This window comes from Hippopotamus amphibius, chromosome 12, assembly GCF_030028045.1.
Source record: "Hippopotamus amphibius kiboko isolate mHipAmp2 chromosome 12, mHipAmp2.hap2, whole genome shotgun sequence".
NCBI lineage: Eukaryota > Metazoa > Chordata > Mammalia > Artiodactyla > Hippopotamidae > Hippopotamus > Hippopotamus amphibius.
This window is the reverse complement of record NC_080197.1, coordinates 18,367,503-18,392,732: the sequence shown is the minus strand read 5'-3', so window position 1 is coordinate 18,392,732 and position 25,230 is coordinate 18,367,503. Positions and strand designations below refer to the sequence as shown.

The 25,230-nt window shown below is 44.7% G+C and overlaps 1 protein-coding gene across 1 annotated transcript in view; it reads right to left on the bottom strand.

Annotated features, from left to right (window-relative positions):
- Positions 1-25,230, bottom strand: part of PTPRT (protein tyrosine phosphatase receptor type T) — a 1,046,874-nt gene that overhangs the window by 380,142 nt on the left and 641,502 nt on the right. Inside the window, exon 8 of the mRNA XM_057701613.1 lies at positions 3,476-3,772. Coding sequence (XP_057557596.1) covers positions 3,476-3,772 — 297 coding nt within the window. The remainder of the gene's footprint in view (positions 1-3,475; positions 3,773-25,230) is intronic.

The following is a 25,230-nucleotide window of genomic DNA, read 5'->3' as shown; positions in this document are numbered from 1 at the left end:
AGGGGGAAAATAAAGAACCTGTTTAGTCTCCTATTAACAATGACCTTCCGAATGAAGCAACAGGACTCAGTGGCCAGGAGCTGCTCTCACCAGTGGTGGATTACTTCCCACGCTTACAAAGGCACTGGAGTGACGGAATTACAAATTCTGCACACTGCCCAGAAGACAATTTTGTAGCACAGATGAAAGCAGCGTGAGTCCAGTCAGCTCAATCCGCAAGGCTGCTCCTTGGTTCCCCGAAGGGGGTTTCAGTTAATGGGCTAGAGCTGAGCTCCATCCGAGCTCAACCTTAAGGTGAATGAGTTCCCAGCAAACAGGATGATGCCTCTCCCCTCTTTAGGAGAAACAGAACCTAATCCCAGCATGCAGAGGCAGCTGTGCTCTTCTGAGACTTTCCTGCAGACCTGTGGTTCCTGAGGTGGGGCCTCAGGAGAGCTGCAAGACGAAGGCCTGGTGTCTTGAGTGTTGGTTTTTTTACTGTGATGGTGTCTGTACATGTCGGTAAAGCAGGAATGGATGTGTTATTAATGATGCTTGATTAAAATTTAATTTCAAGGCATTACTGCTCTCCATTTGTTTTGATAAAGGACTTGTGATTTTTTTTTTTCCTGATGATGAGAAGGAGAAAGGGTGAGGTTGAGGCATGCCTTAAGGATGGGATTTGGGATTTGCTGTTGCACATGTAGGTAATCCTCAAAAATCAGCCCAAGGTGGGCAGAGCATCTTGGCAAAAAAGGCCCTGAGCTGTTCCTGGGCCAAACCCTCTTGTTCATCTTCTGCGACCTGAATTTTCATGCTGGTTCTCAACAGTGGCTTCTCCCTAACAGCCAGTTCCCCATGAACACTTGTCACTAAACCACCCTAGGTGCCCCAACGCTGCTTCTCCGACCAGGCACTGACCACATTGCCACTTCTTGAAAGTCTATGTCACGTTTTCTACAACCAGTGAGAGTGGATGTCTACAGCTCTGAAGAGGTGGGTGGGTGGTTTCTGGGTTGGTTGTGCTAGAGGATTCTTTGTCAAGAATTTTTTTTTCTGGGATGTAGTGCAAATGTAGTAGCTACATTTAATGAAAACTCACAATCTGATGGGCATGATTCCTATTTCTATATATGTCATTCTTTTTAATGAGCACAACAACATATAAGGTAGGTACTATTATTATCTCCTTTTTTTTTTTTTTTTTTTGGCCACGTGGCTTGTAGGATCTTAGTTCTCCAATCAGGGATTGAACTTGGGCCCCCTACGGTGGAAGCACAGAGTCTTAACCGATTAGGAATTTCAACTGAAATTCCTGATTTATCTCCATTTTTATAAATGAGGAATCAAGGCACTGAGAGGTTAAGCAACTTACTCCAGGCGTATCTGGCTCCAGAGTCTGCCTTCTCTGCATTATTCTACCTGCTGGAGGAAGGGGCTGTACATGTTTGAAACAATGGAGCCAGATCTAGGAAAAGTTTTGGCAGCTTCATCAGAAGCTAAATCCAGGGCCACAGCTCCTGGGCTGCAGAATGAAGCCAAGATGAGATGCCTGACCCCATCTGTTGGAGGTTGGATGGGAATGGGCTCACAGGAAGCAGGGCGCTCAGATCTTCTGGAGAAGCTGGTCCAGGGGATAGCTGTACCCACAGAAGATCGAGGTTCATTGCAAGACAGGAAGATGGGAGAACAAGGTGACAAAGGCTAAGTCCCCACCACTGGTGCTACCTAGAAGCACAGTTTAGAGGGGCTGCAAAGAGAGTGGCTGCGAGGATGAATTTAAAGGGGATTGGGAAGGGTTTGTCCTGAAGGTGGGTTTGATGAAACTTGCAGGTCTAGGATGGGACGGTGGAATGTGAGAATTGGCGGACAAGGTGAGAAGAGGCTGGAGCTCTTTCCTCTGCCTCTTCATGGGACTTTGCAGCGGAGGATGTGGGTCCGGATTTCACCAGGGACCATCACTCAGGGGTCCCTGGACTTGCTTATATGAAGTAAGAGTACTAGACAGGACTGCCAGGGCAGAGGCTTTGCTTTGAGTCAAGTGTGAGAATTTGCCTCACGTAGTAACAACGACAGAGCTCGGCCCAGATCCCTTCTAATCACTTTATACCGTTTTTGTACCTTCGACTTTTTGTTTGCATGTGTAGAAAGCCAAAGGTTCCTGAAAATTTACTTCCCAATCCTCCCTCCCCATTCCAGACCTAACCATCGGATGGCAGCTCCTTCCCCTGATGTGAAACAAGAGTGATACGTAACCTGCCCTGTGGAGTTCTCCTGCAGGCCCAGGTCATAGCCCCCTGGATTTGGCCTGAGGCTGTACCTGGGCTTCCTCCTCTCCCCTGTCCTGCTTCCCTCACTCCCTTCCTAGTCTCCCCTGGGAAATATTCCTTAATCAATCATTTGCAGATCAATCTACATTTCAGAGTCTAATGCCAGGAAACTAAGTAAAGACACCCCCACTCCCCATCCCCCAAGGCCAGAAACTGTCTGGAAAACTGAAATATGGCCACAGAGAAGTGTTTCTCAGATAAGTCCTAGAACCAGCAAGTTCTGTCCTACCATAAGTAACATAACCGCTGTGGTCGAGTTACATGCAAAATACGCAGGAGTCTGAGAAAGAACACCCAAGTTGGCTTGGGGCACTCAGGGAAAGCTTCCTGGAGGAAGGAGCGCATGAGCAAAGACTTGAAAGATTACAGGTAGTTTGTCCCACAAATGTGGAGGGAGAGGTCATTCCAAGCAGGAGACACAGATGGGCAAGGATACAGGGGTGGGAAGAGTGATGTGTTCTAGAAAGTATACATGGCTCTCTTCCTAGAGCCTAAGGAGGCATGCTGGGAAATAAACTGCAGAGGGCACACTCATCAGAACCCTGCAGGCATGGAGGTGGGGGATGGGGGGGCGAGAAATGGAGGTACCCAGGCTGACTTCAGGCCTTTATCTTTACTCAGTAGATGCGGTTCATTGACATGAGGAACACAAGGAGAGAAGTCAGTATACAAGAGGAGACAGTTCATTTTTGAGATGTCTGTAGGACATTCAGGTGAATATCTGGTTCTGGGTGCATTCGATGTGTGTGCCAAGCTCTTTAGGTGTATTCCTAATTCTTACAGAATCCAGAGCCACCTGACTCCCAAACTCAACATGCTTAAACAATATGATCAATATACATCTTCACTTTCAGGAGGCATCAGTGTGGTTAAACATTGGCACAGCAGGTGGTATACAGTGAGAAGAGGGATGGGGACATAGAAAGGTCAAACATGAGCGGGTGTCTGTGGCAGAGATGCCATTGTCTAGGGGGACAGTGCCCCCTGGAGTTGTGCCCTGCATAGCCTGTGAGGTGCTTTATTAAAGAGATTAGAAAAGAGGCTGAAGTACCCATGGGGAGATGAAAGATGCAAGAAGAATAAAACCTCATAACCGCTCAGCATGGCCCCCTGAGCTGGTCCTGTACTCCCTGTTCCCGAGGGAGCACGCCCACTCCCTCACTTACCATCCTCCTCCGTCTGCACCACCAGCTCCTCACTCTCCATCCGGCCCTCGGGGTTGGACAGCAGCAGCCGCAGCCGGATGGTCATGAAAGGGCGCAGGCCCCTCAGGGTGTAGTGGGAGGAGGTCTGAATGAGCTCCTCGGCCTCGTACTGCTGCTGGTTGAACACGTACTGGTACTGCACTGTGAGGTTGTAGCTGTGGCAGCGGGTCACTGCATAGCCGAAGGGCTCCCACTGCAGGGTCAGCTGCCGGGCTCGGATATCCACGATCTCCACATTCTGCGGGCCGTGCACGGGGTCTGTAAGACACGCATGCAAGACACAGGGCTCTGAGGAAGCTGTCGGGAAGGTGGGGTGGGGGCTCTGCTAAAACAGGGGAGAACAGCTCTTCAAACCATCCCAATCACTCAGGCACTGCCTTCCTGATTTTACCACCTAGAGCATAATTTAATTAACATTTTTCTGCAAATCAAACTCCTTCATATTTAAATACAGCTATCTAAAAGAAAACATAACTACTTAAAGGGAAAACCTGAATCACTTGCCATAAATAAATGTTAACCATTTAAAAAAATGCAAGGTTGTTGAAATTGTCAAGGTTCATCAGGGTTCCACCAAAAACTACGTTGTGTACCACCAGCAACACACACAACTCTTTGGGGAAGTCCTAATTGAGAAGGATGCTGGAGTTCTGATCTATTTCTTGACATTTCATATGGCCACATCCCCTCCCCTTCAGAAACCAGCCCCCTCTCTTCAGTTCACTTTACCTGCGTGCACAGGCTGGAAATCAAACTGCATCTTCAACATGCAGCATCCTCAACAGGTCACTGTGACCCACTGACAATGCCTTGGAATTTCCCTTCCTTTTACCGACAACCCAACTCATCCTTTCGTAGCCTCCCACGACAGCCCTCAACACTTCCTTCTCTCCTCTCCACTTTTTTCCAAACAGGCCCCTGCAGGCATCGTTCTAAAAACAGATCTGATCCAGCAATCCCAGTCCTAGGCATATATCCAGACAAACTATAATTCAAAAAGATACACGCACCCCTATGTTCACAGCGGCACTATTTACAAGAGCCAAGACATGGAAGCAACCTAAACGTCCATTGACAGAGGGATGGATAAAGAAGATGTACGATGGAATATTCCTTAGCCATAAAAAAGAATGTCATTTGCAGCTACATGGATGGACCCAGAGATTATCATACTAAGCAACATTAAGTCAGAAAAACAAATACCATACGATATCATTTATAGGTGGAATCTAAAATACGACACAAATGAACTTATCTATGAAACAGAAACGGACTCACAGACATAGAGAACAGACTTGTGGTTGCCAAGGAGAAGGGGGGCTTGGGGAGGGAAGGACTGGGAGTTTGGGATTAGCAGATGCAAACTAGTATACATAGAAACAACAAGGTCTTACTCTATAGCACAGGGAACTATATTCAATATCTTATAATAAACCATAATGGAAAAGAATATGAAAAAGAATGTGTATAACTGAATCACTTTGTTGTACACCGGAAACTAATACAGCATTGTAACTCAACTATTCTTTAATTAAAATAAAATAAAACAGATTTGATCATGCCTTCTCACCCTAGTGCTGTCTCCCATTCCACCCCTCCCTACTGATCTTGGTCCCAGACCCTTATATGACATTGGCTATGTTTATTTTATTACGAATATTCTATTTACACTTTACACAAATTAAATACATGTTTTTGTGCAAAACAGACAATAACAAACAAAACTTTTCTTTTTTTAATCCCCACCTGTAAGGCTCATTCTGTAAGGTTTAGGCATTTGTTACGATAGAAACATAACCTCTTTTATGATCGGCATTCCCCATAAGTTCTGTCATTCTCTTCGCTGGGAGTAGTTAAGCACAGGCTAGAGATTTAATCCGTGGATTCCACCCCCCACCCCCCGTGCTACCTACAGGGCTTTACCATGTTATATAATCTCTTTGGGTCCACTTTATATTTCATTTGTAAAATGGAGATAACAATACTAGCTACCTTCGTGGGGTGGGGGTGGGGCGTAGTTAAACGAGATGCTGTTTGCAAAGCAGTTAGAATTACACCTGGAATTTAAGTACTCAATATTCAGCAGTTTTTCTTTTGCAAGAAGAGGAATAGTATTAAAAATAATAATAAGCCTTCATATGCTGCATCTACCCTGAATGCCCTGTGAGTAGCAGCACTGCTTAGCATCCTTATGCAAAATGATGGACTCCATCATCTCTCTGGTCCCCTCAAAGCATTTTAGGGGTAAGGCTGCTTCAGTGCCAATGCAGCAAGAAAAAGAGAGGGTGGTCTTGAAGGAGCTGAGTCCCCTGATTCGTCCCTGTGACTTGTGTCAGAGCCTTACCAAGGAACACACTTCGAAGTGGTCCTCTTTGGAGAAGGATGCCTAGAAATAAATGTCATGAAGCCCAGTGAGCCAGCCCAGACCCCTCAGGCACTGCTGGGGAGAGTGGGCAGCCTGGCCCTGCTCAACTACTGAGTTCATGTCACTCTTACAGCCCAATTACTCATGTCCACGGGCCCTTTGTGTAAAGGAGAGCCCTTGTGCCAAAGGCAAATGGGTGACACTGAATGAGAGCTGCTGAAGGGCCGCTGTGTGGTGCCCACGTGGATGGGAAGGTGAGAAGGGCCATCCCCAGAGTTGGGGAGTTACAGTCTGGTGTGGCTGCTGCTGCGGCTGGCTTCACATGAGGACAAATTACAGGCAGAGGGACAACCAGATGCTGCTTGCCTGAGAAGTCCTGAGCATCCCCACAAGCGCTGCCTAGCAGGAGTCTTTCTGTTTGTCCCGATGCCATAACACTCCAGGCAGGAAGGCCACCCACCCTGCTCAGAACCTCACTGACACTCCTCATCTGGGTGTGCCTTCAAAACTGACCCCGAGCTCCATCTAGCACGAGGGTCGCCCTCACGCTTTCTTGTTTCATCTTGTTAGAGCGTGAGAACAGGAATAGGAACCTTTAAGACCCTTTAAAGTCCAAGGCTATGACCCCACTTTTGTCAAATATCTTAAGATACACCACAGTCCACGTTAAGTACACATTTGGGTATCCCCAACAGGCCCTTCAAACACCAACAAAACAAGAAAAACAAAACAGCCTTGATGGCCAACAGTCACAGTGCTGGATTCTATCATCTGCATCATCTGTGACCCCGTAAGGGAGGGACTGACTGCCATTCTCACTTTAAGGATGAATAAACTAAGGTCAGAGAGGTCCAGGAATTTGTATAGGCTGGCAAGAGGCAAGTTCAGTGCGATGGCTTGTAAAAAATTGTCTTTGTGCACTAGAAGGTAAGCTCTTGGAAAGCAAGGGTCCTCTCTGTTCATCTCCCCAGCCCAGGGGAAGGCCTTGTGCAGAGGAAGACCTGGGTAAGTTATCAGTTGAATGGATGCTCTAGTTTGTAAATATCACCACAACCTGTGAGGAAAGCATCACTAGCCTTGTCCTAGCAGGAACCAAAGTTCTGGGAGATGACATAATGGGCCCAAAGCCACAGAGTGAGTGGCACAGCTTAGATCTGAAGTCTCTGAGGGTCCAGTGCCTCCGTGTTTTCTCTGTGCTCTGATATCAAGGGAAGAATATAAACATGAAACATGTCACAGCCATCAGGAATCTAGGGAGGCCAGGGGCACACGTTGGGAGAAAGCCGAGAACTGTAAGGCAGCAGTGGCTTGGTCCTCAGAGCCTGGGGCCTGCTGGGGTGGGGGTGGGGGGGGGTGACATGAGGACTTCATCACTTTTGGTGCTACTGGCCTGTCTTCCCACCCCTGACCTCCAGCCATTGGAGTATTCTCCCTACAGCCCACCTGTGAAGGTGTATATATATAAACACCTTTCTGCTGCTCTTCAAGGAAGGAGCAGATGGGGGCACCTTTTCAAAGAAGGCAAGGGATGTTGCAAGCCTGCCACAGAGCAAAGAGACTCCCTCCCAGAGCGGGAAGGTCAGGCCACAGGAGATGTCACTTGCTCCCTCTGAGGCAGGTGTGACTGTCATCAGACAGGCCACAGGGAACAGTGGAGCCAGGCAGAGCACAGCTTGAAGCCCGACTCTGGTGCTCACTAGCTGTGTGACCTTGGGCAAGGGCACTTCATCTCTGAGCCTCCACTTCCTCGTCTATAAAGTAGAAATCATTGCGCTAATCTCAGAGGGCTGTTAATGAGTATAAAACGAACTGTAAAGAGAGAGAGAAAATTGCCTCTGCCTATCAGTGGGCATTTGTCTTAGAGAGAATGGCCTTTCTTGGAGAAATGCCTTAAGAAGCTTGTTTGGAGCAGAAGCTGCATTCCTAGGGCTTCGGGATCAGCGGTGCTTAGTCTTTAGAGGAAGAGAAAAATGAACTCACTCGTTGCTAGGATTGAACAGGAGAGGATGGGGGTGAATAAGACGATGTGTTTTTGGGTGGAGCCCAATGGGACTATTCTCATGTGACTCCTAGTCTTCAACAAGGTCCTCAAAATACCACAAAACAATTGGCTGTGATTGGATTTCCTGTGGCTTCTGAGATCTGAATGCCTTGCTCAGGCTAAATAAGATGCCACATGGGAATAAAGGGACCAGAGGCAAAGGGAACTTGGAAAATATGTCCATGTGTGTTACTGACACCTTGAGAGATGATCTGGGGCTTTCTCAGGCTATGGAATCAAGAGGTTCAAGGAAACCTCAGTTCACGTACAAAAGACAAGACCTCTGGTGGCCCTGTGGGTTAGATACACGTGAGTGAAAGTGTTCTGTAAATTCGAGAACTTCCATTCAAGAAAGGCCAAGACAGTGGCTATTTATTAAGCAGTTAATACGGGCTGGGCAGTCGCGTGCTGAAAATAGCTATCCACCATAGGGAATGGAGGCCAACGAAGGCTTGTGACTTACCCAGGGCCGCACAGCTAAGTCCCCAGCTCTAGACTCCCACGGCACTCTGCACAGATGTCCAGCCCACTCGGCATCTGTCACGCTTTCTAGGAATTGCTTGTTCCTTCATCCATCACTCCTCCCAGGCTGCAAGGGACCATGTGCTATTTGTCCAGCAACACCAGCACGTGGCACCGAGTCTGTCGAGGGGCCAGCTCATGTTGGTTAAACCAAGATGAACAGATGGTGACCTGTTTTTAAGAACTGAGCTTGGACACCCCCTGACTCCACAGTCTCCTGTCCTGTCCCCTGCAAGCACATCACCGAGTCTTTAACGTGAATTTATCTATTTTTCCATTCAAGCAAGAGAATGTCCTGAAATCTCACACGATGGAAGCTAGTTTTCAAATTGCATAATAGAGGCATTCAGGCTTTCGATCTAACCTCCCTGAACCGCAGATGTCAAACCCAGCTTCTGTTCTGGTAATTGCCTACAGCAGGGAGAGTCTCAGGTTTACATTCCGGTTGGTACAAACAAGTTGGAAATTGCTGAGACAGCCCTGTGTGTGCAGTGGAGACGGGTTTGTTGAATTTACACCCCTCGTGTAAATATGTCCAAGCCTGGAGCCTCTGGTTTCTGCCTCCAGATAGGCTCCGTCCATATGACCTTCTTGAATAACAGCCTACAGGCCACTGAGAAGGCAAACAGTGGGAAAAGAGTGTGGCTTATCTGGGAAGCTGGAAAGTCTTCCTCTGATGGAAAAGCAAAGTGGTTTGGCCTCTGGGTTCACTGCCTCTATGCCCATAGACTTGGCAGTGGGGGCCCTGTCCCGAGCCCTGCGTGGACTCCAGCCGTCTACAGACTCTGCCCTCTGCCTGGAGCAAGAGTTAATGGGCCAGTGTGTCTCTCTGGTCTCTGTGCTCCCCATTCTGGACCAGGCTCCAGACACCTGACACCCCAGAATTCCCTTGTCCCAGTGATTCCAAACTTACTTCCAGGGTTTGTGTGAACCTCTTCCCTTGGTTTGGCCATCCAAGGTCAGACCATATTCCATGTATGTACCCCTAGGCCCAAGGGGTGACCAAAGCATGGCTGTTTGGAGGAGCAGACCTTTGCAGGGAGGGATGGAGTCAGGTGAAAGGAGAAGGAATGAGGCCACAGGTCTCTGCATGTATCTTGCCCCAGACTCATTTGTGTTCTTACATATGTTAGGGACAGGTGTGTATGTGTGTGTGCGATTGACTGATATCTTCAGAAACTTCTTTATTCTGAAGCTGCCTCTGGAAGGCAGGGTGGACCTCCTCACCTCTGATCACTTCTCCTCATCCCATGTTAGATCTTACTAAAGCACAATTTCCTCCTGAGGTACCATTTTCAATCTAATACCAGAGCCCAACCTGCAACTTGTACCCTCCCACCTCCAAATTCCCTCCTTCATTTCCCACTGCTCACTCTTTGAACCCTACATCCCTAAAGCAGAGTGCTGCATCCTGAATTCCTCTGCACCTCCACACTTCCCTCTGCTTGGGTTGTCACTGGCAAATCCCCATTCAATACATTCATGGCCGGGCTCCGATGCCACCTTTTCTTCGTAACTTTCTCTAAAAGCCTTTCTTGCCCAGGCAGAATGAATTATCACCTGTTTTCTTTAACATGTCTTCCCTAGTCCTTATCAAATTGCAGATTAGTTATGTGGATATTTGGTTCATGCTTACCTCCCCTGCTAACCTGGGAGCACTTAGGTCTCTTCATTTTTTAAAACAGGACATATAGCTGATTAATAAATGAAGAATGAGTGAACACAGAAAGCAGGGGATGACTGAAGACCAAAGGAGAATCAAGGCCCTAACATCCTGCAGAGGAAATGCAGTAAGCAGAGAGGTGAATCAGGCCTCTCGCTACACTCCAATTGTTAAGGTAATCATGTGGGTAAGTTAGAATTCCAGCGTCTTTTGTTTTATAGGGACCCAGCCTCCATCCCTGCTGTCAAAGGCAATAGCTGTAGAATCTCCTAATGACCTTAATCAAGGCAGAGCATCTTATTAAAAAAAGGAGCAGCAAAGCAGATTTCCAATTCATGAATTTTCTATGTATTCATCTCTGCATGTGGAGCTGGCTGTAACATATGTACTGTTCAAAGTTGAACCTAAATTGAGATAATTTGGGGCATGGGGCTGAAAATGCGGAGGTGGATAGCTTGTCTGTAAAATTAATTTTTTATCCATTTGGAGATGCAATTTGAGTTCCTTTCAAATTAAATTGCAATGGAGTCCTAGGCAGCTGGAAACATTATTGCCAACATAATTTGATACTGCAAGAGCAGTAATACACTGACAGATAGTTCGATGTGACCATTAATTTGCAATTTCTGCATGGAAATGATACACAAAAGGAGAAAAGGTAAAAGGAACAAAATTAAAATCCATCTTCTTTCAGCATCATCCAAACCTACTCTCTTGCTTCCTTTCTGCCACCTCCTCTAATTTATTGTCATCCTTATGAAGGTAGACAAGGACAGGAATCCAGAGGCTTCACTTAGGGATACTGGTACCCTCGCTACCCAGGGTCACTGGGTCCTACCTACCCCAACCACTAGAATCATCCGAAGCTAGAACATGTTACCTCGTGAGAGATCACTTGGTTGTCACCCTCTTGCAGCGACGTCATAGAGAAGGTATGGCATTCACATGTTCACTGGCTTACCCACTACTGAAAAAATACTCTTGAGAGGGGAGACACCATGACATGGTAATAAGAACGTTGGCTCTGTCATCACCTGGAACTAAAGCAAGTCACTTGTCTCATCTGTGTCTTTGCCTCATTTTTCTCATGTGTAACACAGGGATGGTACTCCTGCCTTTTGGGGTATAAGGTGAATTAAGGAGACAGTGCCCACGAAGCCCCCAGATGGTACTTGACACAGCCTTAAATGCAGCTCCCACTTCCAAAAGGGGGGGGGGGGCAAGGCAGGAGAGCCACTGAGATAAAATAGGAGTCCTGCAGCTTACTGTGGTCCCCTGGCCTCGTTCTCAGTCCAGCTGACTGCTGGGTTCATGCTTTTTAATCAACTGTAGTCTGGGGTTAGCAAGGTTCCATCAATGCATGTTGAGATATCGCTCCATCTATTCTTCCCTTTCTACAAAGGAAAGGTCTTGGACCTCTGAGATGGAACAGGCATTAGGGATGCAGGGGAAGGAGACAGATACTTTGTAGCCTTCACGAGATTCATGCTCTAGAGGGGGAGGCAGACACAACAATTGTGAAGGAGGAAATGATGAAGCCTGATGGAGCCTCTGCAGGGAAAGTGCCAGGCTTCCAAGCAACACATGTCAGAAGGACACAGCCTCGCGCTGGAAACTCGTCTCAGCCAATTTAATCATGACTTGTGCACAACCTTACATATCTTTTTCATAGAAACAAGAAGCCACCAAAGAAATCCGAGGTGAGTTAAAGTTAATGATTCCCTCCATAACTGCATTATTAGGTTATAATAAAAGCGAGTCTCAGGCCAAATTCTACTACACAGATGAGCATTTATTACACAAGTGTTTATTAGCTAGCAAGCAAGCACAAAACAGGTCCTACAATCCATTCCATTAAGCTCAATGAAGCCCCAGCAACCTGTTTTAGTCTTTTTAGGTGTTTTGGTTCCTATCTTGCACATAGGTTCATTTAAGGCAGTTATGACAGTATTCGCAGGTAGGAGTTGACAAATGTTTTTTTGTTTGTTTTTGGTAAAGGGCTGGATAGTGAATATTTTAAACTTTGTGGGTCAGACAGTCTCTGTTGCAGCTATTTGTCTCTGCTGTTGTAATGCAAAGACACAGTGTGTAGACAAGTGGGCATGGCTATGTCTCAGTGAAAGCTTATTTACAAAAATAGGGATAAATTGCGAGTTTGGGATTGACATGTACACGTTGCTATATTTAAAACAGAATGCCTTTCCATGAGAAAAAAAAATAGCCAAGGCTATGGGCTGTACTTTGCCTACTGCTGGTCTAGGGGCAGATTGATTACCATTACTGACACATCAGGTAACCAGGAATCCTTCTCCTTCAATAGGTGACACAGGACTGTTTAGGAATCAAGGCTTGAACACCATCCCTAAGGCTAAGAGCTAGAGGTCTTACTGAGTTCTCCTGCATTATGTACATTTGGAAAACACTTTCACAATATTTTGGCCAACCCACATATTTTGAATACTTTCAATTTCACTAATTAGAGTCCATTTACAATACTTATGCTATTTGACAGGTCCCTGATTTCAACCACAACAATCAATTTCTGGCATTGCATGTACTGATTAGCAAAATGAAGACTGTGGATCCAGACATGGTATCAGAAACACCTGGGAGATGCAGCATTGTCTCTGGAGTAGGGGCTTCTTGATCAGAATACCAGGGGACTGTCCCTGACCAGTATGGTCTTGATGGGAAGGCTGGCGGTACTGGATTATAGCTTAACCTGTAACTCATCCATAACATTCCATTGGTAAATATTTGAGAGTAAATCACCAACAGTGTAATGTGGAGTCTAGAGGCCAAGAAGGCTGTCCTGAAGGAGGGGGCCTTGTGCAAACAATGGATAGGATTTAACCAGGTAAAGGGACAAGGTGTGGGGGCACGGGGAACGTAGAGCAGAGAGTGGGAAGGTTAAGCCCCAAGCAGAAGAGTCAGCACATTTAAAGCCCAAGATGCAAAAATAAAGGAGCAAATGGCCATCAAGATTCTGCTGCACAAATGGACACGTCACAGGAGCAGCAGTCCCCTGCTTCTCACCACAAATGCACACTCCACGCAGTGATGTGTCAGGCCAGGCTGAGTGTTACACGTTATAGTAATGGTCCCTCCTATCAGTTCTAAGAAGTGACAACAGCAACTAAGATAGTTGTAACAGAGTGACACAAGCATTCTTTGCCAAAAGTTAAGCACTGGACAAATTCATTCTTTTAATAAATAGTTTTGAGTTCCTACCATGTACCAGGCACTACACTAGACAGAGGAGTGAACCAAACAGACAAAAATCCTCTCTGCTCTTAAGGGCCTTATGTTGTTATGGGGAGTGGGAGATTAAATAATATATGAGGTAATCAGAATATTAGAATATCAGATGGTAGTAAGTGCTCTAGAGAAAAGTCAAGCAGGGAAGGGAGATTAGGGGGTGCAGGGAAGCGTGGATCTAAAACTTCACTTTGATTTCAGGCCCTGCTACCAGCTCCTTGATCTTTCCTTTTTTTTAAAAATATTTATTTATTTATTTGGCTATGTTGGGTCTTCGATGCAGCACAAAAGTGGGCTCTTTTGTTGTAGCACACAGGCTTCTCTCTAGTTGTGGCATGAGGGCTCAGGTACGCTGCAGCATGTGGGAATCCCAGTTCCCTGACCTGAGATTAAATCTGCGTCCTCTGCATTAGAAGGAGGATTCTTAACCACTGGACCACCAGGAAAGTCCCATCCTTGATCTTTCTTTATTTTTCCTCTCTCATTACACTAAAGTTCTTACTCTTTCCCTGGATACGGCTTAGTTTGAAATAGTTATTGAGCACCTATGGAATGGCAGGCTAGGTGCTGGGGACAAAGCATTAATAAGAACAGACATGGTCCCTGCCACCCTGGAGCTTAACATCTGGTGGGGGAGAGAGTGAAACAATCATAATGACAGTCCAACATGCAAGCTGACAAAACTGCACGTTGTCACAAGTGTTCTGAAGGGAAGCGATGGTGGTAGGCTGGAGAAAAATGGCCATTAGGGTCTGTAGGTATGATGGTCAGGAAGATGCTTCTGTGGAGCTGACATGTTGACCGAATGTTATCACCCTTCCCTCCTCTCTCTAGTCACTCCTCTCTCCCAGCTTCCATTCATTCTGTGAACCTAAGTTGTTCTGGAAAAGCCTTCTCTCAAATGCTTATCTTTCCCATCATTGCGTTAGGTGTCCTGCTCCACATCCCCACTGAACGAATGAGTGAACTTGGTTGGAATGTAACACAGGGTAAAACCAGGGCTGGTGCAACAGCCCTATCCTGTATGCTCTACAGTTCAGCAGCTTGGGGTGTAGATGGGGAGCCAAGAGTCAGATACAGCCCAGGTTCAAGAGGCAACCTATTGGCTGGGGGCCATGGACCTCAGGCCCAGGGTGAGCATGACAGCTGCAATCCAAGGGCCCTGGGATAGTTATTAAGCCATTGTCTCTGGGCTCCAACATGCCTTCTGTGCCCTGTGTCATGATGCTGGGGCTGGTATTCCATAGATCACATCTCTGCTCCGTTACCTGGCTCTCTGCTAGTCTCTTCCGGTAGGGGGCGATAGAGGGAGCCTGCAAGGCTCTAGGAGGAAGAAGAGAGTGCTTTCTGTTCCCGTGGGCATCACTCCAATATCACTTCTTCACCCGGGGGAAGTTCATTCTGTCACAGCAGTTGGATCTAGTTTGCAGTTTCTCCAACACTTAAAGAGCAAGCTTCACTGCAGAACCTCAGAGACACCAGCACCAGCCAAAAAGAGCTCCCTCTTCCAATTTTTACAATGCTTCTAATTCCAGTGTATTCTCTTGCTCCACCAGCCCCAGCGGTACCTGCTCCTACAGTTGCTATATTGGTATAATACTTTCATGTTCTCTTTTTACCTTTCTAGTTTCCCAGCCAGTTCTTTTTATATAGTTAACCGGAGGCTTCCAAACTTTCCTGGTGACCTTGGTGTTTTTTCACCAGAGTGCCTAACCAAAGAAATACCTAACAGTTTCATGTATTAGTTAGTCCAAACAACTTAATAAGCATTTACAGTCTAATCACTTAATAGTGGTTTGAGAAAGCAATACACACATATCAAAAGAAAAAATATTTTAATTCCACTTTTTAAAATTTATTTATTGGCTGTGTTGTGTCTTTATTGCTGCACACAGGCTTTCTCTAGTTGTGGCAAACAGAGGCTACTCTTTGTTGTGGTGCACGGGCTCTTCAGTGTGGTGGCTTCTCTTGTTGTGGAGCACAGGCTCTAGGCATGCGGGCTTCAGTAGTTGCGGCACACGGGCTCAATAGTTGTGCTCATGGGCTCTAGAGTGCAAGCTCAATAGTTGTGGCCCATGAGCTTAGTTGCTCCATGGCATGTGGGATCTTCCTGGAGCAGGGATCAAACCTGTGTCCCCTGCACTGGCAGGCAGATTCTTAACCACAGCGCCACCTAGGAAGTCCCTAATTCCATTCTTAAATAACCAGTTACTTACTAATGGGATACGTGCATCTGTCAAGCCCTGCACAATTTCTCAAACTTTGGATTCAGATTAAGAATTGCTGCCCTTGGGACTTCCCTGGTGGTGCAGTGGTTAAGACTGCGCTTCCAATGCAGGAAGCCCGGGTTTGATCCCTGGTCAGGGAACTGAATCCCACATGCCTGCTGCAACTAAGTGTTTGCATGCTGCAACTAAGGAGCCTGCAGGCCACAACTAAGGAGCCCACGTGCCACAACTAAAGAGTTGGCGAGCAGCAACTAAGGAGCCCTCAAGTTGCAACTAAGGAGCCTGCCTGACACAACTAAGACCCCGTGCAACCAAAGTAATTAATTAATTAAATATTTTTAAAAATCGCTGCTCTTGTTGCCTGCCCCATGTTGATTTTTCTGCAATACTTCCTTTTCCCCTCAGTAACAAGAGGAAGCCAAGCTGTGCAAAGATATGATGTCACCAAAAGGAATGTAGCCCAATCTAATGTTGAAACCATGGATCACCTCAGCTTAGTAGTTTGTACAATGTCTGACAGATGACCCTGTTTTTTCGTGATCATTCAAAATTGAAATTCTAAAAGCCCTCCTGAGGCACCTTTGTGAGTTCACTGCGGCGGCCTGGGCTGCCTCAGCACAGTTTGAGAACCACACTAGTTAACAACTCATAACAGGCAATCCTCTCTGTTAAAGTAAGTGTTGTGATGGAGCTCTGAATTCGACCTCGACTGATCTAGACGCAGGACCCCAATGACTGAACTTGATCATTCTGTGTCCCCCGCCTTCCTCTCCCCATGTTCCATCCCGCTTTGGTACCCCCTGCCTACAAATCTGATCTTCTAGCTGACTGCCCTCTGCTTCCCAGCTCTGGCTGAGACCTGGCTCTTCTCTCTCTGCCCCATCCAGATGTAGCTACCTAGCCAGTTGCTGAGCAAGGAGCACAGTGGCCGGCCACACCTCCTACCACATCAACAGCTCAGGTGTTCAAACGCCAGGAAGAATTAAATGGACACCGGCACCAGATTGAAGTCTGGAAATAAAAGCTTTAGAATGTTTAAAAATTATTTTTGTGGCAGAGGAAACTGGGTTGAAAAGAGAGAAGCAATTTCTAAATTACATGGTTTCAGTTTCCAGAGAAAGAAAGAGTTTCATGGTGGGATGGGGGGAGAAGGCAAGCCCATAGCATCTTATGGGCTTCACTTCAATTTACGCTTAGTTCATGGCAAGTCCCCTTGTCCATTTAAAAAAAAAAAAAAAAAAGGAAAAGGGAAAGGGAAAAAAAAGCTGGAGAAGGAATAAAACCTGAAACCTCTCTGATGGTCCAAAGCCCCTAGTGCTGAGCCCAGGTGAGGTATTAGCACTCTGAACAGCGCCTCTCCTTGGGACACACAGTCTGACTGAGAACAACGTGGGCCCTGGAATTAGGAAATGGTCCTTAGTGCTGCTAATCTTCCTTCACTGTGATGCTGGTTAGAAGCCACTTGTAATGTAAATCAAATTATTTCCAGAATGTATAAAATAAACAAACAAAAGTAATACCTCCTGATTGGACTCCAATAGCCCCTCTTCCAGAATAACTACCTTCCCTTCCAGTTGGAGAGTTAAGCTTTTTATACTGGGATCTGAGGTCTTTGAAAGTGGAGGCTGCCCACAACGGAGAATCCCCCACCCCAGGACGTTCTTGATCTCCCAAGGAATCACATTAATCTGTAGACACTACTCAGGACTGCTGGACCTTGGAGAGCCCTGCTGTGTCAGCAGCCCCAGAAATGCCTACCAAGCTTTCTTATGATGTCCAACACTTCATTTTATCTTATTTTTTTTTTAGAAATGTACAAGAGTACCATTACATTGAAGGAAGAATTTCAAACAAAAACCACTGTCAGTGAAAGGTGGCCTATTCTCTGCTGCATCTCATAGGAGACTCATGTGCGCAAGGAGAAACAGCATATGATGAAGTAAAAGTTGTCTATCCCAGTCACCTTGTGGCAAAACACCAAGAAGAGAACTGCGGTAGAAGGGCAGGAGCAGGAGAACAGAAGTTAGAAGATTCTGATTATCTGCCTCACTCACTTGTGAACATAAGCATCTCTCAGCAAAGGTGAAAGGGCTAAAATGTACATATCGTGTTTCCTGGCTGACCCTTCTAATAGAAGGTGGCCCCTGGCTATGACACTATGAGACATAATCCTAGCATCCTGAAGAGGGAAATTTCCCTGGTGGCTCAGTGGTTAAGAATCCACCTGCCAGTGCAAGGAACATGGGTTCGATCCCTGGGCCAGGAAGATCCCACATGCCGAGAAGCCACTAAGCCCATGTACCACAACTACTGAGCCTGAGTGCCACAACTACTGAAGTCCGCATGCCTAGAGCTCATGCTCCTCAATAAGAGAAGCCACCACTCTGAGAAGCCCACACACTGGAAAGAAGAGGCCACCCCTCGCCACAGCTAGAGAGAAAGCCTGCTCACAGCATCAAAGACCCAATGTAGACAATAAAATAAATAAATTTATTAAAAAAAAAAAAGAATCCTGTAGAGGTCACCATCCTTCCCCTTGAACTTTCAACATCAACTTACCCTTCTGCACAATGTAAGTTTTTCCTTAAGCGTCATCAGTCATATGCCCTTCCCACTCTTCATCTCCCCTCCACACACAAACACTCTTGCTCAGGTGCCTGATGTTTACACACTTTCTCTCTCCTGCCCATCAAAACTTATTTATGAACTGCATGACCTTGAATGAACCTTTTTATCCTTTCTGAGCCTCAGTTTTATAATATCCAAAGTGGAGCTAATGATCCATATCTCTGAGAATTCTTGTGAGATTAAAATGAAATTATATGTGCTCATATACTAGCGGGATGTTGCTGTGTAACAAATAGCCCCCCCAAAGCCACTGGTGTGTAACAACAGACATTTATTCTTGAGCTCATGCATCTGCTTGTCTGATCTAGGCTGGACTCAGATCTGCTCCATGTGTGTTTATTCCAGGGCCCCAGGCTGAAAGGGCAGCAGTTACTCAGGGCATGTTCTTTCCACCTGGGATACACCAGAGCCAAGCCAACCCATGCAAGAGCTCATAAGGCCTCCTTCATGTCATGTGCAGCATTGGACATGTCCACCATTTTGGTCAAAGCAAGTGTCTAGGCCAGCCCAACATCAATGGGGCTGAGCCTCCCACAGTGGGGAAGTGGGGGTTGAGGAAGGGAATATTTGCTGAATGATAACCCCAACTATCACAGATCAATACGGGTTCATGTTTTGCTTAACATGACCAGCCAGCACTTCACAGGGCTTGGTCCCCTAAGGGGAGGAAAGTCTGACTCTGAGTCCAGTCCCTAGGGAGCCAGAAGATTCTTTTTTTTTAGAACTTTTATTGAGATACAATTGACATACAATAAACTGCATATATTTTAAGTGTAAATTTGATATTCTTTTCTTATTAGTAGTGTATATATGGCAATCCCAGTCTCCCAATTCATCCCACCCCAACCCCCACACCCCCAATTCCCCACTTTCCCTGCTTGGTGTCTATGTTTGTTCTCTACATCTGTGTCTCTATTTCTGCCTTGCAAACGGGTTGGTTTGTACCATTTTTCTATATTCCACATATATGTGTTAATATACGATATTTGCTTTTCTCTTTCTGACTCACTTCACTCTGCATGATAGTCTCTAGGTCCATCCATGTCTCTACAAATGTTCCAATTTCATTCTTTTTTATGGCTGAGTAATATTTTATTGTATATATGTACCACATCTTCTTTATCCATTCATCTGTTGATGGACATTTAGGTTGCTTCCATGACCTGGCTATTGTAAATAGTGCTGCAATGAACATTGGGGTGCATGTGTCTTTTTCAATTATGGTTTTCTCTGGGTATATGCCCAGCAATGGGATTGCTGGATCATATAGTAACTCTATTTTTAGTTTTTCAAGGAACCTCCATTCTGTTCTCCATAGTGGCTGTATCAATTTACATTCCCACCAGCAGTGCAAAAGGGTTCCCTTTTCTCCACACCCTCTCCAGCATTTACTGGTTGTAGATTTTCTGATAATGCCCATTCTAACCGGTGTGAGGTGATACCTCATTGTAGTTTTGATTTGCATGTCTCTAATAATTAGTGATATTGAGCAGCTTTTCATGTGCCTCTGGGCCATCTGTATGTCTTCTTTGGAGAGATGCTTATTTAGGTCTTCTGCCCATTTTTTTATTGGGTTGTTTTTTGATATTGAGCTGCATGAACTGTTTATATATTCTGGAGATTAATCCTTTGTTGATTCATTTGCAAATATTTTCTCCCATTCTGAGGGTTGTCTTTTTGTCTTGTTTATAGTTTCCTCTGCTGTGCAGAAGCTTTTAAGTTTCATTAGGTTCCACTTATTTATTTTTGCTTTTATTTCCATTACTCTAGGAGGTGGGTCAAAAAAGATCTTGCTGTGATTTATGCCAAAGAGTGCTCTTCCTATGTTTTGCTCTAGGAGTTTTATAGTGTCTGGCCTTACATGTAGGTCATTAATCCATTTTGAGTTTATTTTTGTGTATGGTGTTAGAGTGTTCTAATTTCATTCTTTTACATGTAGCTGTCCAGTTTTCCCAGCACCACTTATTGAAGAGGCTGTCTTTTCTCTATTGTATACCCTTGCCTCCTTTGTCATAGATTAGTTGACCATAGTTTATCTTTGGGCTTTCTATCCTGTTCCACTGATCTATATTTCTATTTTTGTGCCAGTACCATATTATCTTGATTACTGTAGCTTTGTAGTATAGTCTGAAGTCAGGGAGTCCGATTCCTCCAGCTCTGGGGAGCCAGAAGATTCTACTGAAAATACAAGGCACATGTGGTTGACTACCCTACCTCCACGTGGACTATTCTGTGATGTGTCCCATGGGGAGAGGGGCAGAAGTCTAGTAGACATACCTGGAGGATGCACCTGGCATTTGAAGTCCCTTCTCAATCTCAAGATGAACCTTCTGATCCACCAGCCACAATTGGTCACGTAAGTCATTCCTGTCCTCACCTCCCACATGCTGGTTCAGGCCACATCCCTCCACATCCCCTGCTATCTTCTGCCCCAAATCAAAACTCCTGTGATAGGCAAAATAATGACCTCCCAAAGATGCCCACCTCCTAATATCTAGAATCTGTGAACAGGTTATCTTATGTGGCAAAAGAAGTATTGTGGATGAGATTAAGGATCTTGACATTAAGTTAAGGAAGATTATCCTGAATTATCTGAGTGAGCTCAATGTACTCACAAGGGTCCTCATGAGACAGAGGCAGGTCAGAAAGGGGAGAGTATGGAGGAACAAGCCACAAGCCAGAGAATACAGGCAGCCTCTAGAAACTGGAAAAGGCAAATAAACAGATTGTCCCTTAGAGCCTACAGAGGGAACACAGCCCTGCAGAACTATTTTAGACTTCTGACCTCCAGAAGAATACATTTGTATTGTTTTAAGTTGCTAAGTCTTTGTTGATTTGTCACAGCAGCAATAAGAAACTAATACAACCTTCAAATATTATTCTGCATACTTCTATATTTTTACACACTCTTCACCTTCATTGCCTTTCCTTCACAGACACACATTATTATATGTTTCACATATGTTCCTTTGATTGAATGAATTCTTATAAAGTACATGTAATTGTTTAGGATGCATGCATATTAATTATTTAAGTCAGAATGCATTATAGCTCCTTCACCTTTTCATTACTCAGCACTCTGATTTTGACATCCACCTATGCTGCCATGTGCCTTCAGTCTTTTACTCTCCATCTTCCATAGTGTTCATGGTGTACATCCTCCATAACTTATCCATCTATTCCCCACTGGTGGACCTGCAGTTTGCTTCCAACTCATCACTACCAGAAATTGTGTTTAATTTTATGCAATTTTATAATGTGTGTAGCTTCATGTAAATACCATCAAGATACAGCACTGCCCCCTCAAGGCTCCCTCATGCTGACCCTTTATAGACACATTACCCTCTCCTCCCCAACATCTGAAACCCTTGGTAACCACCAATTTGTTCTCTGCCTCTATAATTTTATGATCCCAAGAATGGTATATAAATGAAATCACAGAATACGTAACATTTTGAGATTTTTCTCTCTCACAGGGTGTAATTTCCTTGACAAACATCCAATCTGTTGTCTCTATTAATAGATGGCTCCTTTTTATGGCTGAGTAGTATTTCATGGTACAGGTGTTCCTCAGTTTGTTTAACCATTCACCCATTGAAGGACATCTTTTTACTTTCTAAGTTAAATAGGTTCTGGTTCCAATTCCAATGTGTGGAGGTGGGGGTTTCCCACATAGCACCAAATAATTGTCTGGACACCAGCTAGGTGTCCTACAATTCAACTCAATTCTGACACTATCTACCCCGAGGTATCATCAGATTCCACAGGTTAAGGGTTCACTCCTACAAAAATACCCCCACCCCCACTCACTTCAGCTGCCAGTCACATGTCCAGGTTGTCACCTGTACTTCTGACCAACTGGCTATAAATCAGAGGTTCCCAGGACCCCCTTCTTGAGTTTGATTAATTTGCTAGAGCAGCTCACAGAACTCAGAGAAACATTTTACTCATAGGTTACTGGATTATTACAAAATGACATAGCTCAGGAGCACCCAGATGGAACTGAGGCACAAGCCAAGGTCTGGGAAAGGGTGTAGAGCTTCCACGCCCTCTCCAGATCCAGCACCTTTCCAGCACCTCCTTGGGTTCACCAACCTGGGACCTCTCTGTACCCTCTCCTTTGGGGTTCTTATGGGTTTAATTCTGTGTGCCAGGCACTTCACCAAATGCATTTATGGAGGCTTCATTCCATAGGCATGATGGATAAAGTCACTGTCCATTGGCAATTGGTCTCTATCTCCAGCACCTCTCCCCTCCCCAGAGGTTGGAAAGTTCCAACCCTCTAACCACAAGGTTGGTTCTCCTGGCATTCATCCCCCTGGTAACCATCCCCCATCCTTGGGTGCATAGCAAAGACACCTCATTCACATAACAAAAGTCACCTCTAGTTACCTTATCACTTAGGAAATTCTAAAGGTTTTAGGAGCTCTGTGTCAAAAATGGGGACCAAATATATGTTTCTCATTATAAATCACAATATCACAGGGATTACTATGAACCAATCTGCTATGGACATTCATATACAAGTTTCTGTGTGAACAAAAGTTTTCATTTCTCTGGGATAAATGCCTAAAGGATTGCTGAATTGTATGATAAGTTCATTTTTAGTTTTAAAATAAACTGACAAACTATTTCCCGGAGCACCTGAACCAGTTTACATTCCCTCCAGTGGCATATGAGCCATCCCGTTTCTTCACATCCTCACCAGTATTTGGTGTGTCACTATTGTTTTTATTAGTAATTCAGATAGGTGTGTAGTGATGTCTCCTGGTTTTAATTTGCATTGCCCTAATGGCTAATGATGTTGAACATCTTTTCATGTGCTTTTTTGCCATCTGTATATCCAGTTCATTTGTTTTGAACTTTTGTTTTCTAGTAAATGAATTTAAAGCTCCACGTTTTCCTTTAAGTATTGTTTTAGCTCTGCTCTATAAAATAAAAATGCTCTGCTTTCATTATTATTCACCTCATGATTCTTTATGATTTCCATTTTAACCCAAGTGTTATTTAGTAACATGTTAATTTAGTTGTCAAATTTGTGGAATTTTCAAAGCTATCTTTTAGTTATTAATTTCTAAATTTATTGTAAAATAGTTGAGGAACATGGCTTGTGTGATATGGATTCTTTAGAATTTAATTGGGCTTCTTTTATGGCTTAATACATGTTCTATTTTTGTGATTGTTTTCTGTGTGCTCAAAAAATGTGTTTTCTTGGTTTAGGTGTAGAGTTCTATATATTGAAGTGATTTAATATTAATTTGTCAATATGTTAATAAGCTTGAGTTTATGAATTACATTTTCCAGATCTTCAACATCTCTATTTTTATATGTTTGGTATTATTTCATTTAAATAGACCGATCTCCTAGTTTTATCATTAACTTGCTTCCACCAAGAACGATTGCCATGTCAACAACCATAATTTGTGAACATCCATTTCACGTACAGTTTCAAATTCTGTGTCCTGGGCACTTGGCTAAGCACTTTTCTTATATCACATTTACTTCTCACAATGATAATTCTCAACATCTCCATTTCACAGATGAGGAAACTGTGGGTCTAGAAGCAAAGTGACTGTATCATGCACCCAGCAAATGGCAGAGCTGACATTTCAATGCAGATTTGCCCCCTAAGTCCATGCTTTTAATGACTACTCTCAGACTCAGTTTGTTCATTTGCAAGATGAGGGGGACCTCCCCATCCTTGGAGGACCTTTAGGATTTGTTTTTAGGCTAAGAAATTCTCCATCATTATCATTGTCTGACAATATTTGGCAAGCTCTTGCTAAACCTAGAACTTAACAGTTCTAGGTTCTGTGCTAAGAACTGTACGTGCATGATCCTATTTCATTTCCAAGCCACCCTAGAAGTTTGGTATTGAAATCCTAATGTTACAGAGGGCTCAGACAGAGTTCTTAGCTAGGATATGAACTCAGTGGTGATGACTCCAGGATCTATGTTTCTAATCATAAAACTATACCTAGTGTTACCTGAAAACTGGGTTCACCCCTTGATGGGTATCAAGCCAATAGACAAAACCAAGCCAAAAATCATTAGTTATCAAGACCTGTTCAAGGGCAAGCATTGAAGGCTTAGATCACAAAACGGCTTAGGCTAAAATGGCTTTGCTTATGCCAAGAAAGCCATTCCTGGTTTTCTTTCTCCGGGGACTTTCTAACTTATCTGCTTACAGTAGGTCTCCCACACTGAACTGGAGGCTTTAGAAGCAACATTTCATGTAGGCCCACAAGAGCCTTGAGAGGGAGGAAGTAATGTGCTTCCAATGGTCCTCTGGATGAATCTGGGGAATCCTGAAAGAAGTCCTCTGCCTCTCTTACTTGATGGAATCACCTCTTCCAATTGCTTGTCAACTGAAGTACAGCATCCTCTTTTGATTTTCCATAAGTGCTAACACACTGCTACATGCAACCCTTAGCCCTTGTCCGAGATGCTTTCACACTATTCACTCACTTCTCCCTCTTCACCAGCCCCTCCAACTCAACTCCCCATTTTCTAGGCAAGTACACCCCACCCCCCGCCACATTGCTGATCCTCTCCAGTTTTCTCCTGGAAAAGCCCCACCTTAAAAAGGACTGCTAAGGCAGATACAACTTACAGTGTCTTTTAAATGTGGAGATGTGGGCTGTACCCACTCATCCCGACCCTTTTATCTACTTGCTGTTTTCCCCTCCCCATGGTTCCCTGGAGTAATGAGAGAGAAGCAGTGAGTTATTACCATGTTAAGCTGCACTAAATGGCTTTGTATTATGCTTAGAGACCTCTGGAGAAATAACAATGAGATCACTACATCTTTTGTTCTTGGGAAAATAATGTGGCGAAAAGACACCTCTAATCCCCTATTTTAATTTGTTTTTATTGATCTCTTTCAAAATTAGGGAAACAAGTTTTCTCACTGCAAATGTTGTAACAATGCATAGGGAGGCCCTAGTTATAAAGAGTAATGAAGTTGAGGCTATGAAAAAGAGCCTTTTCCTAAGGTGGGGGTAGGGGGAG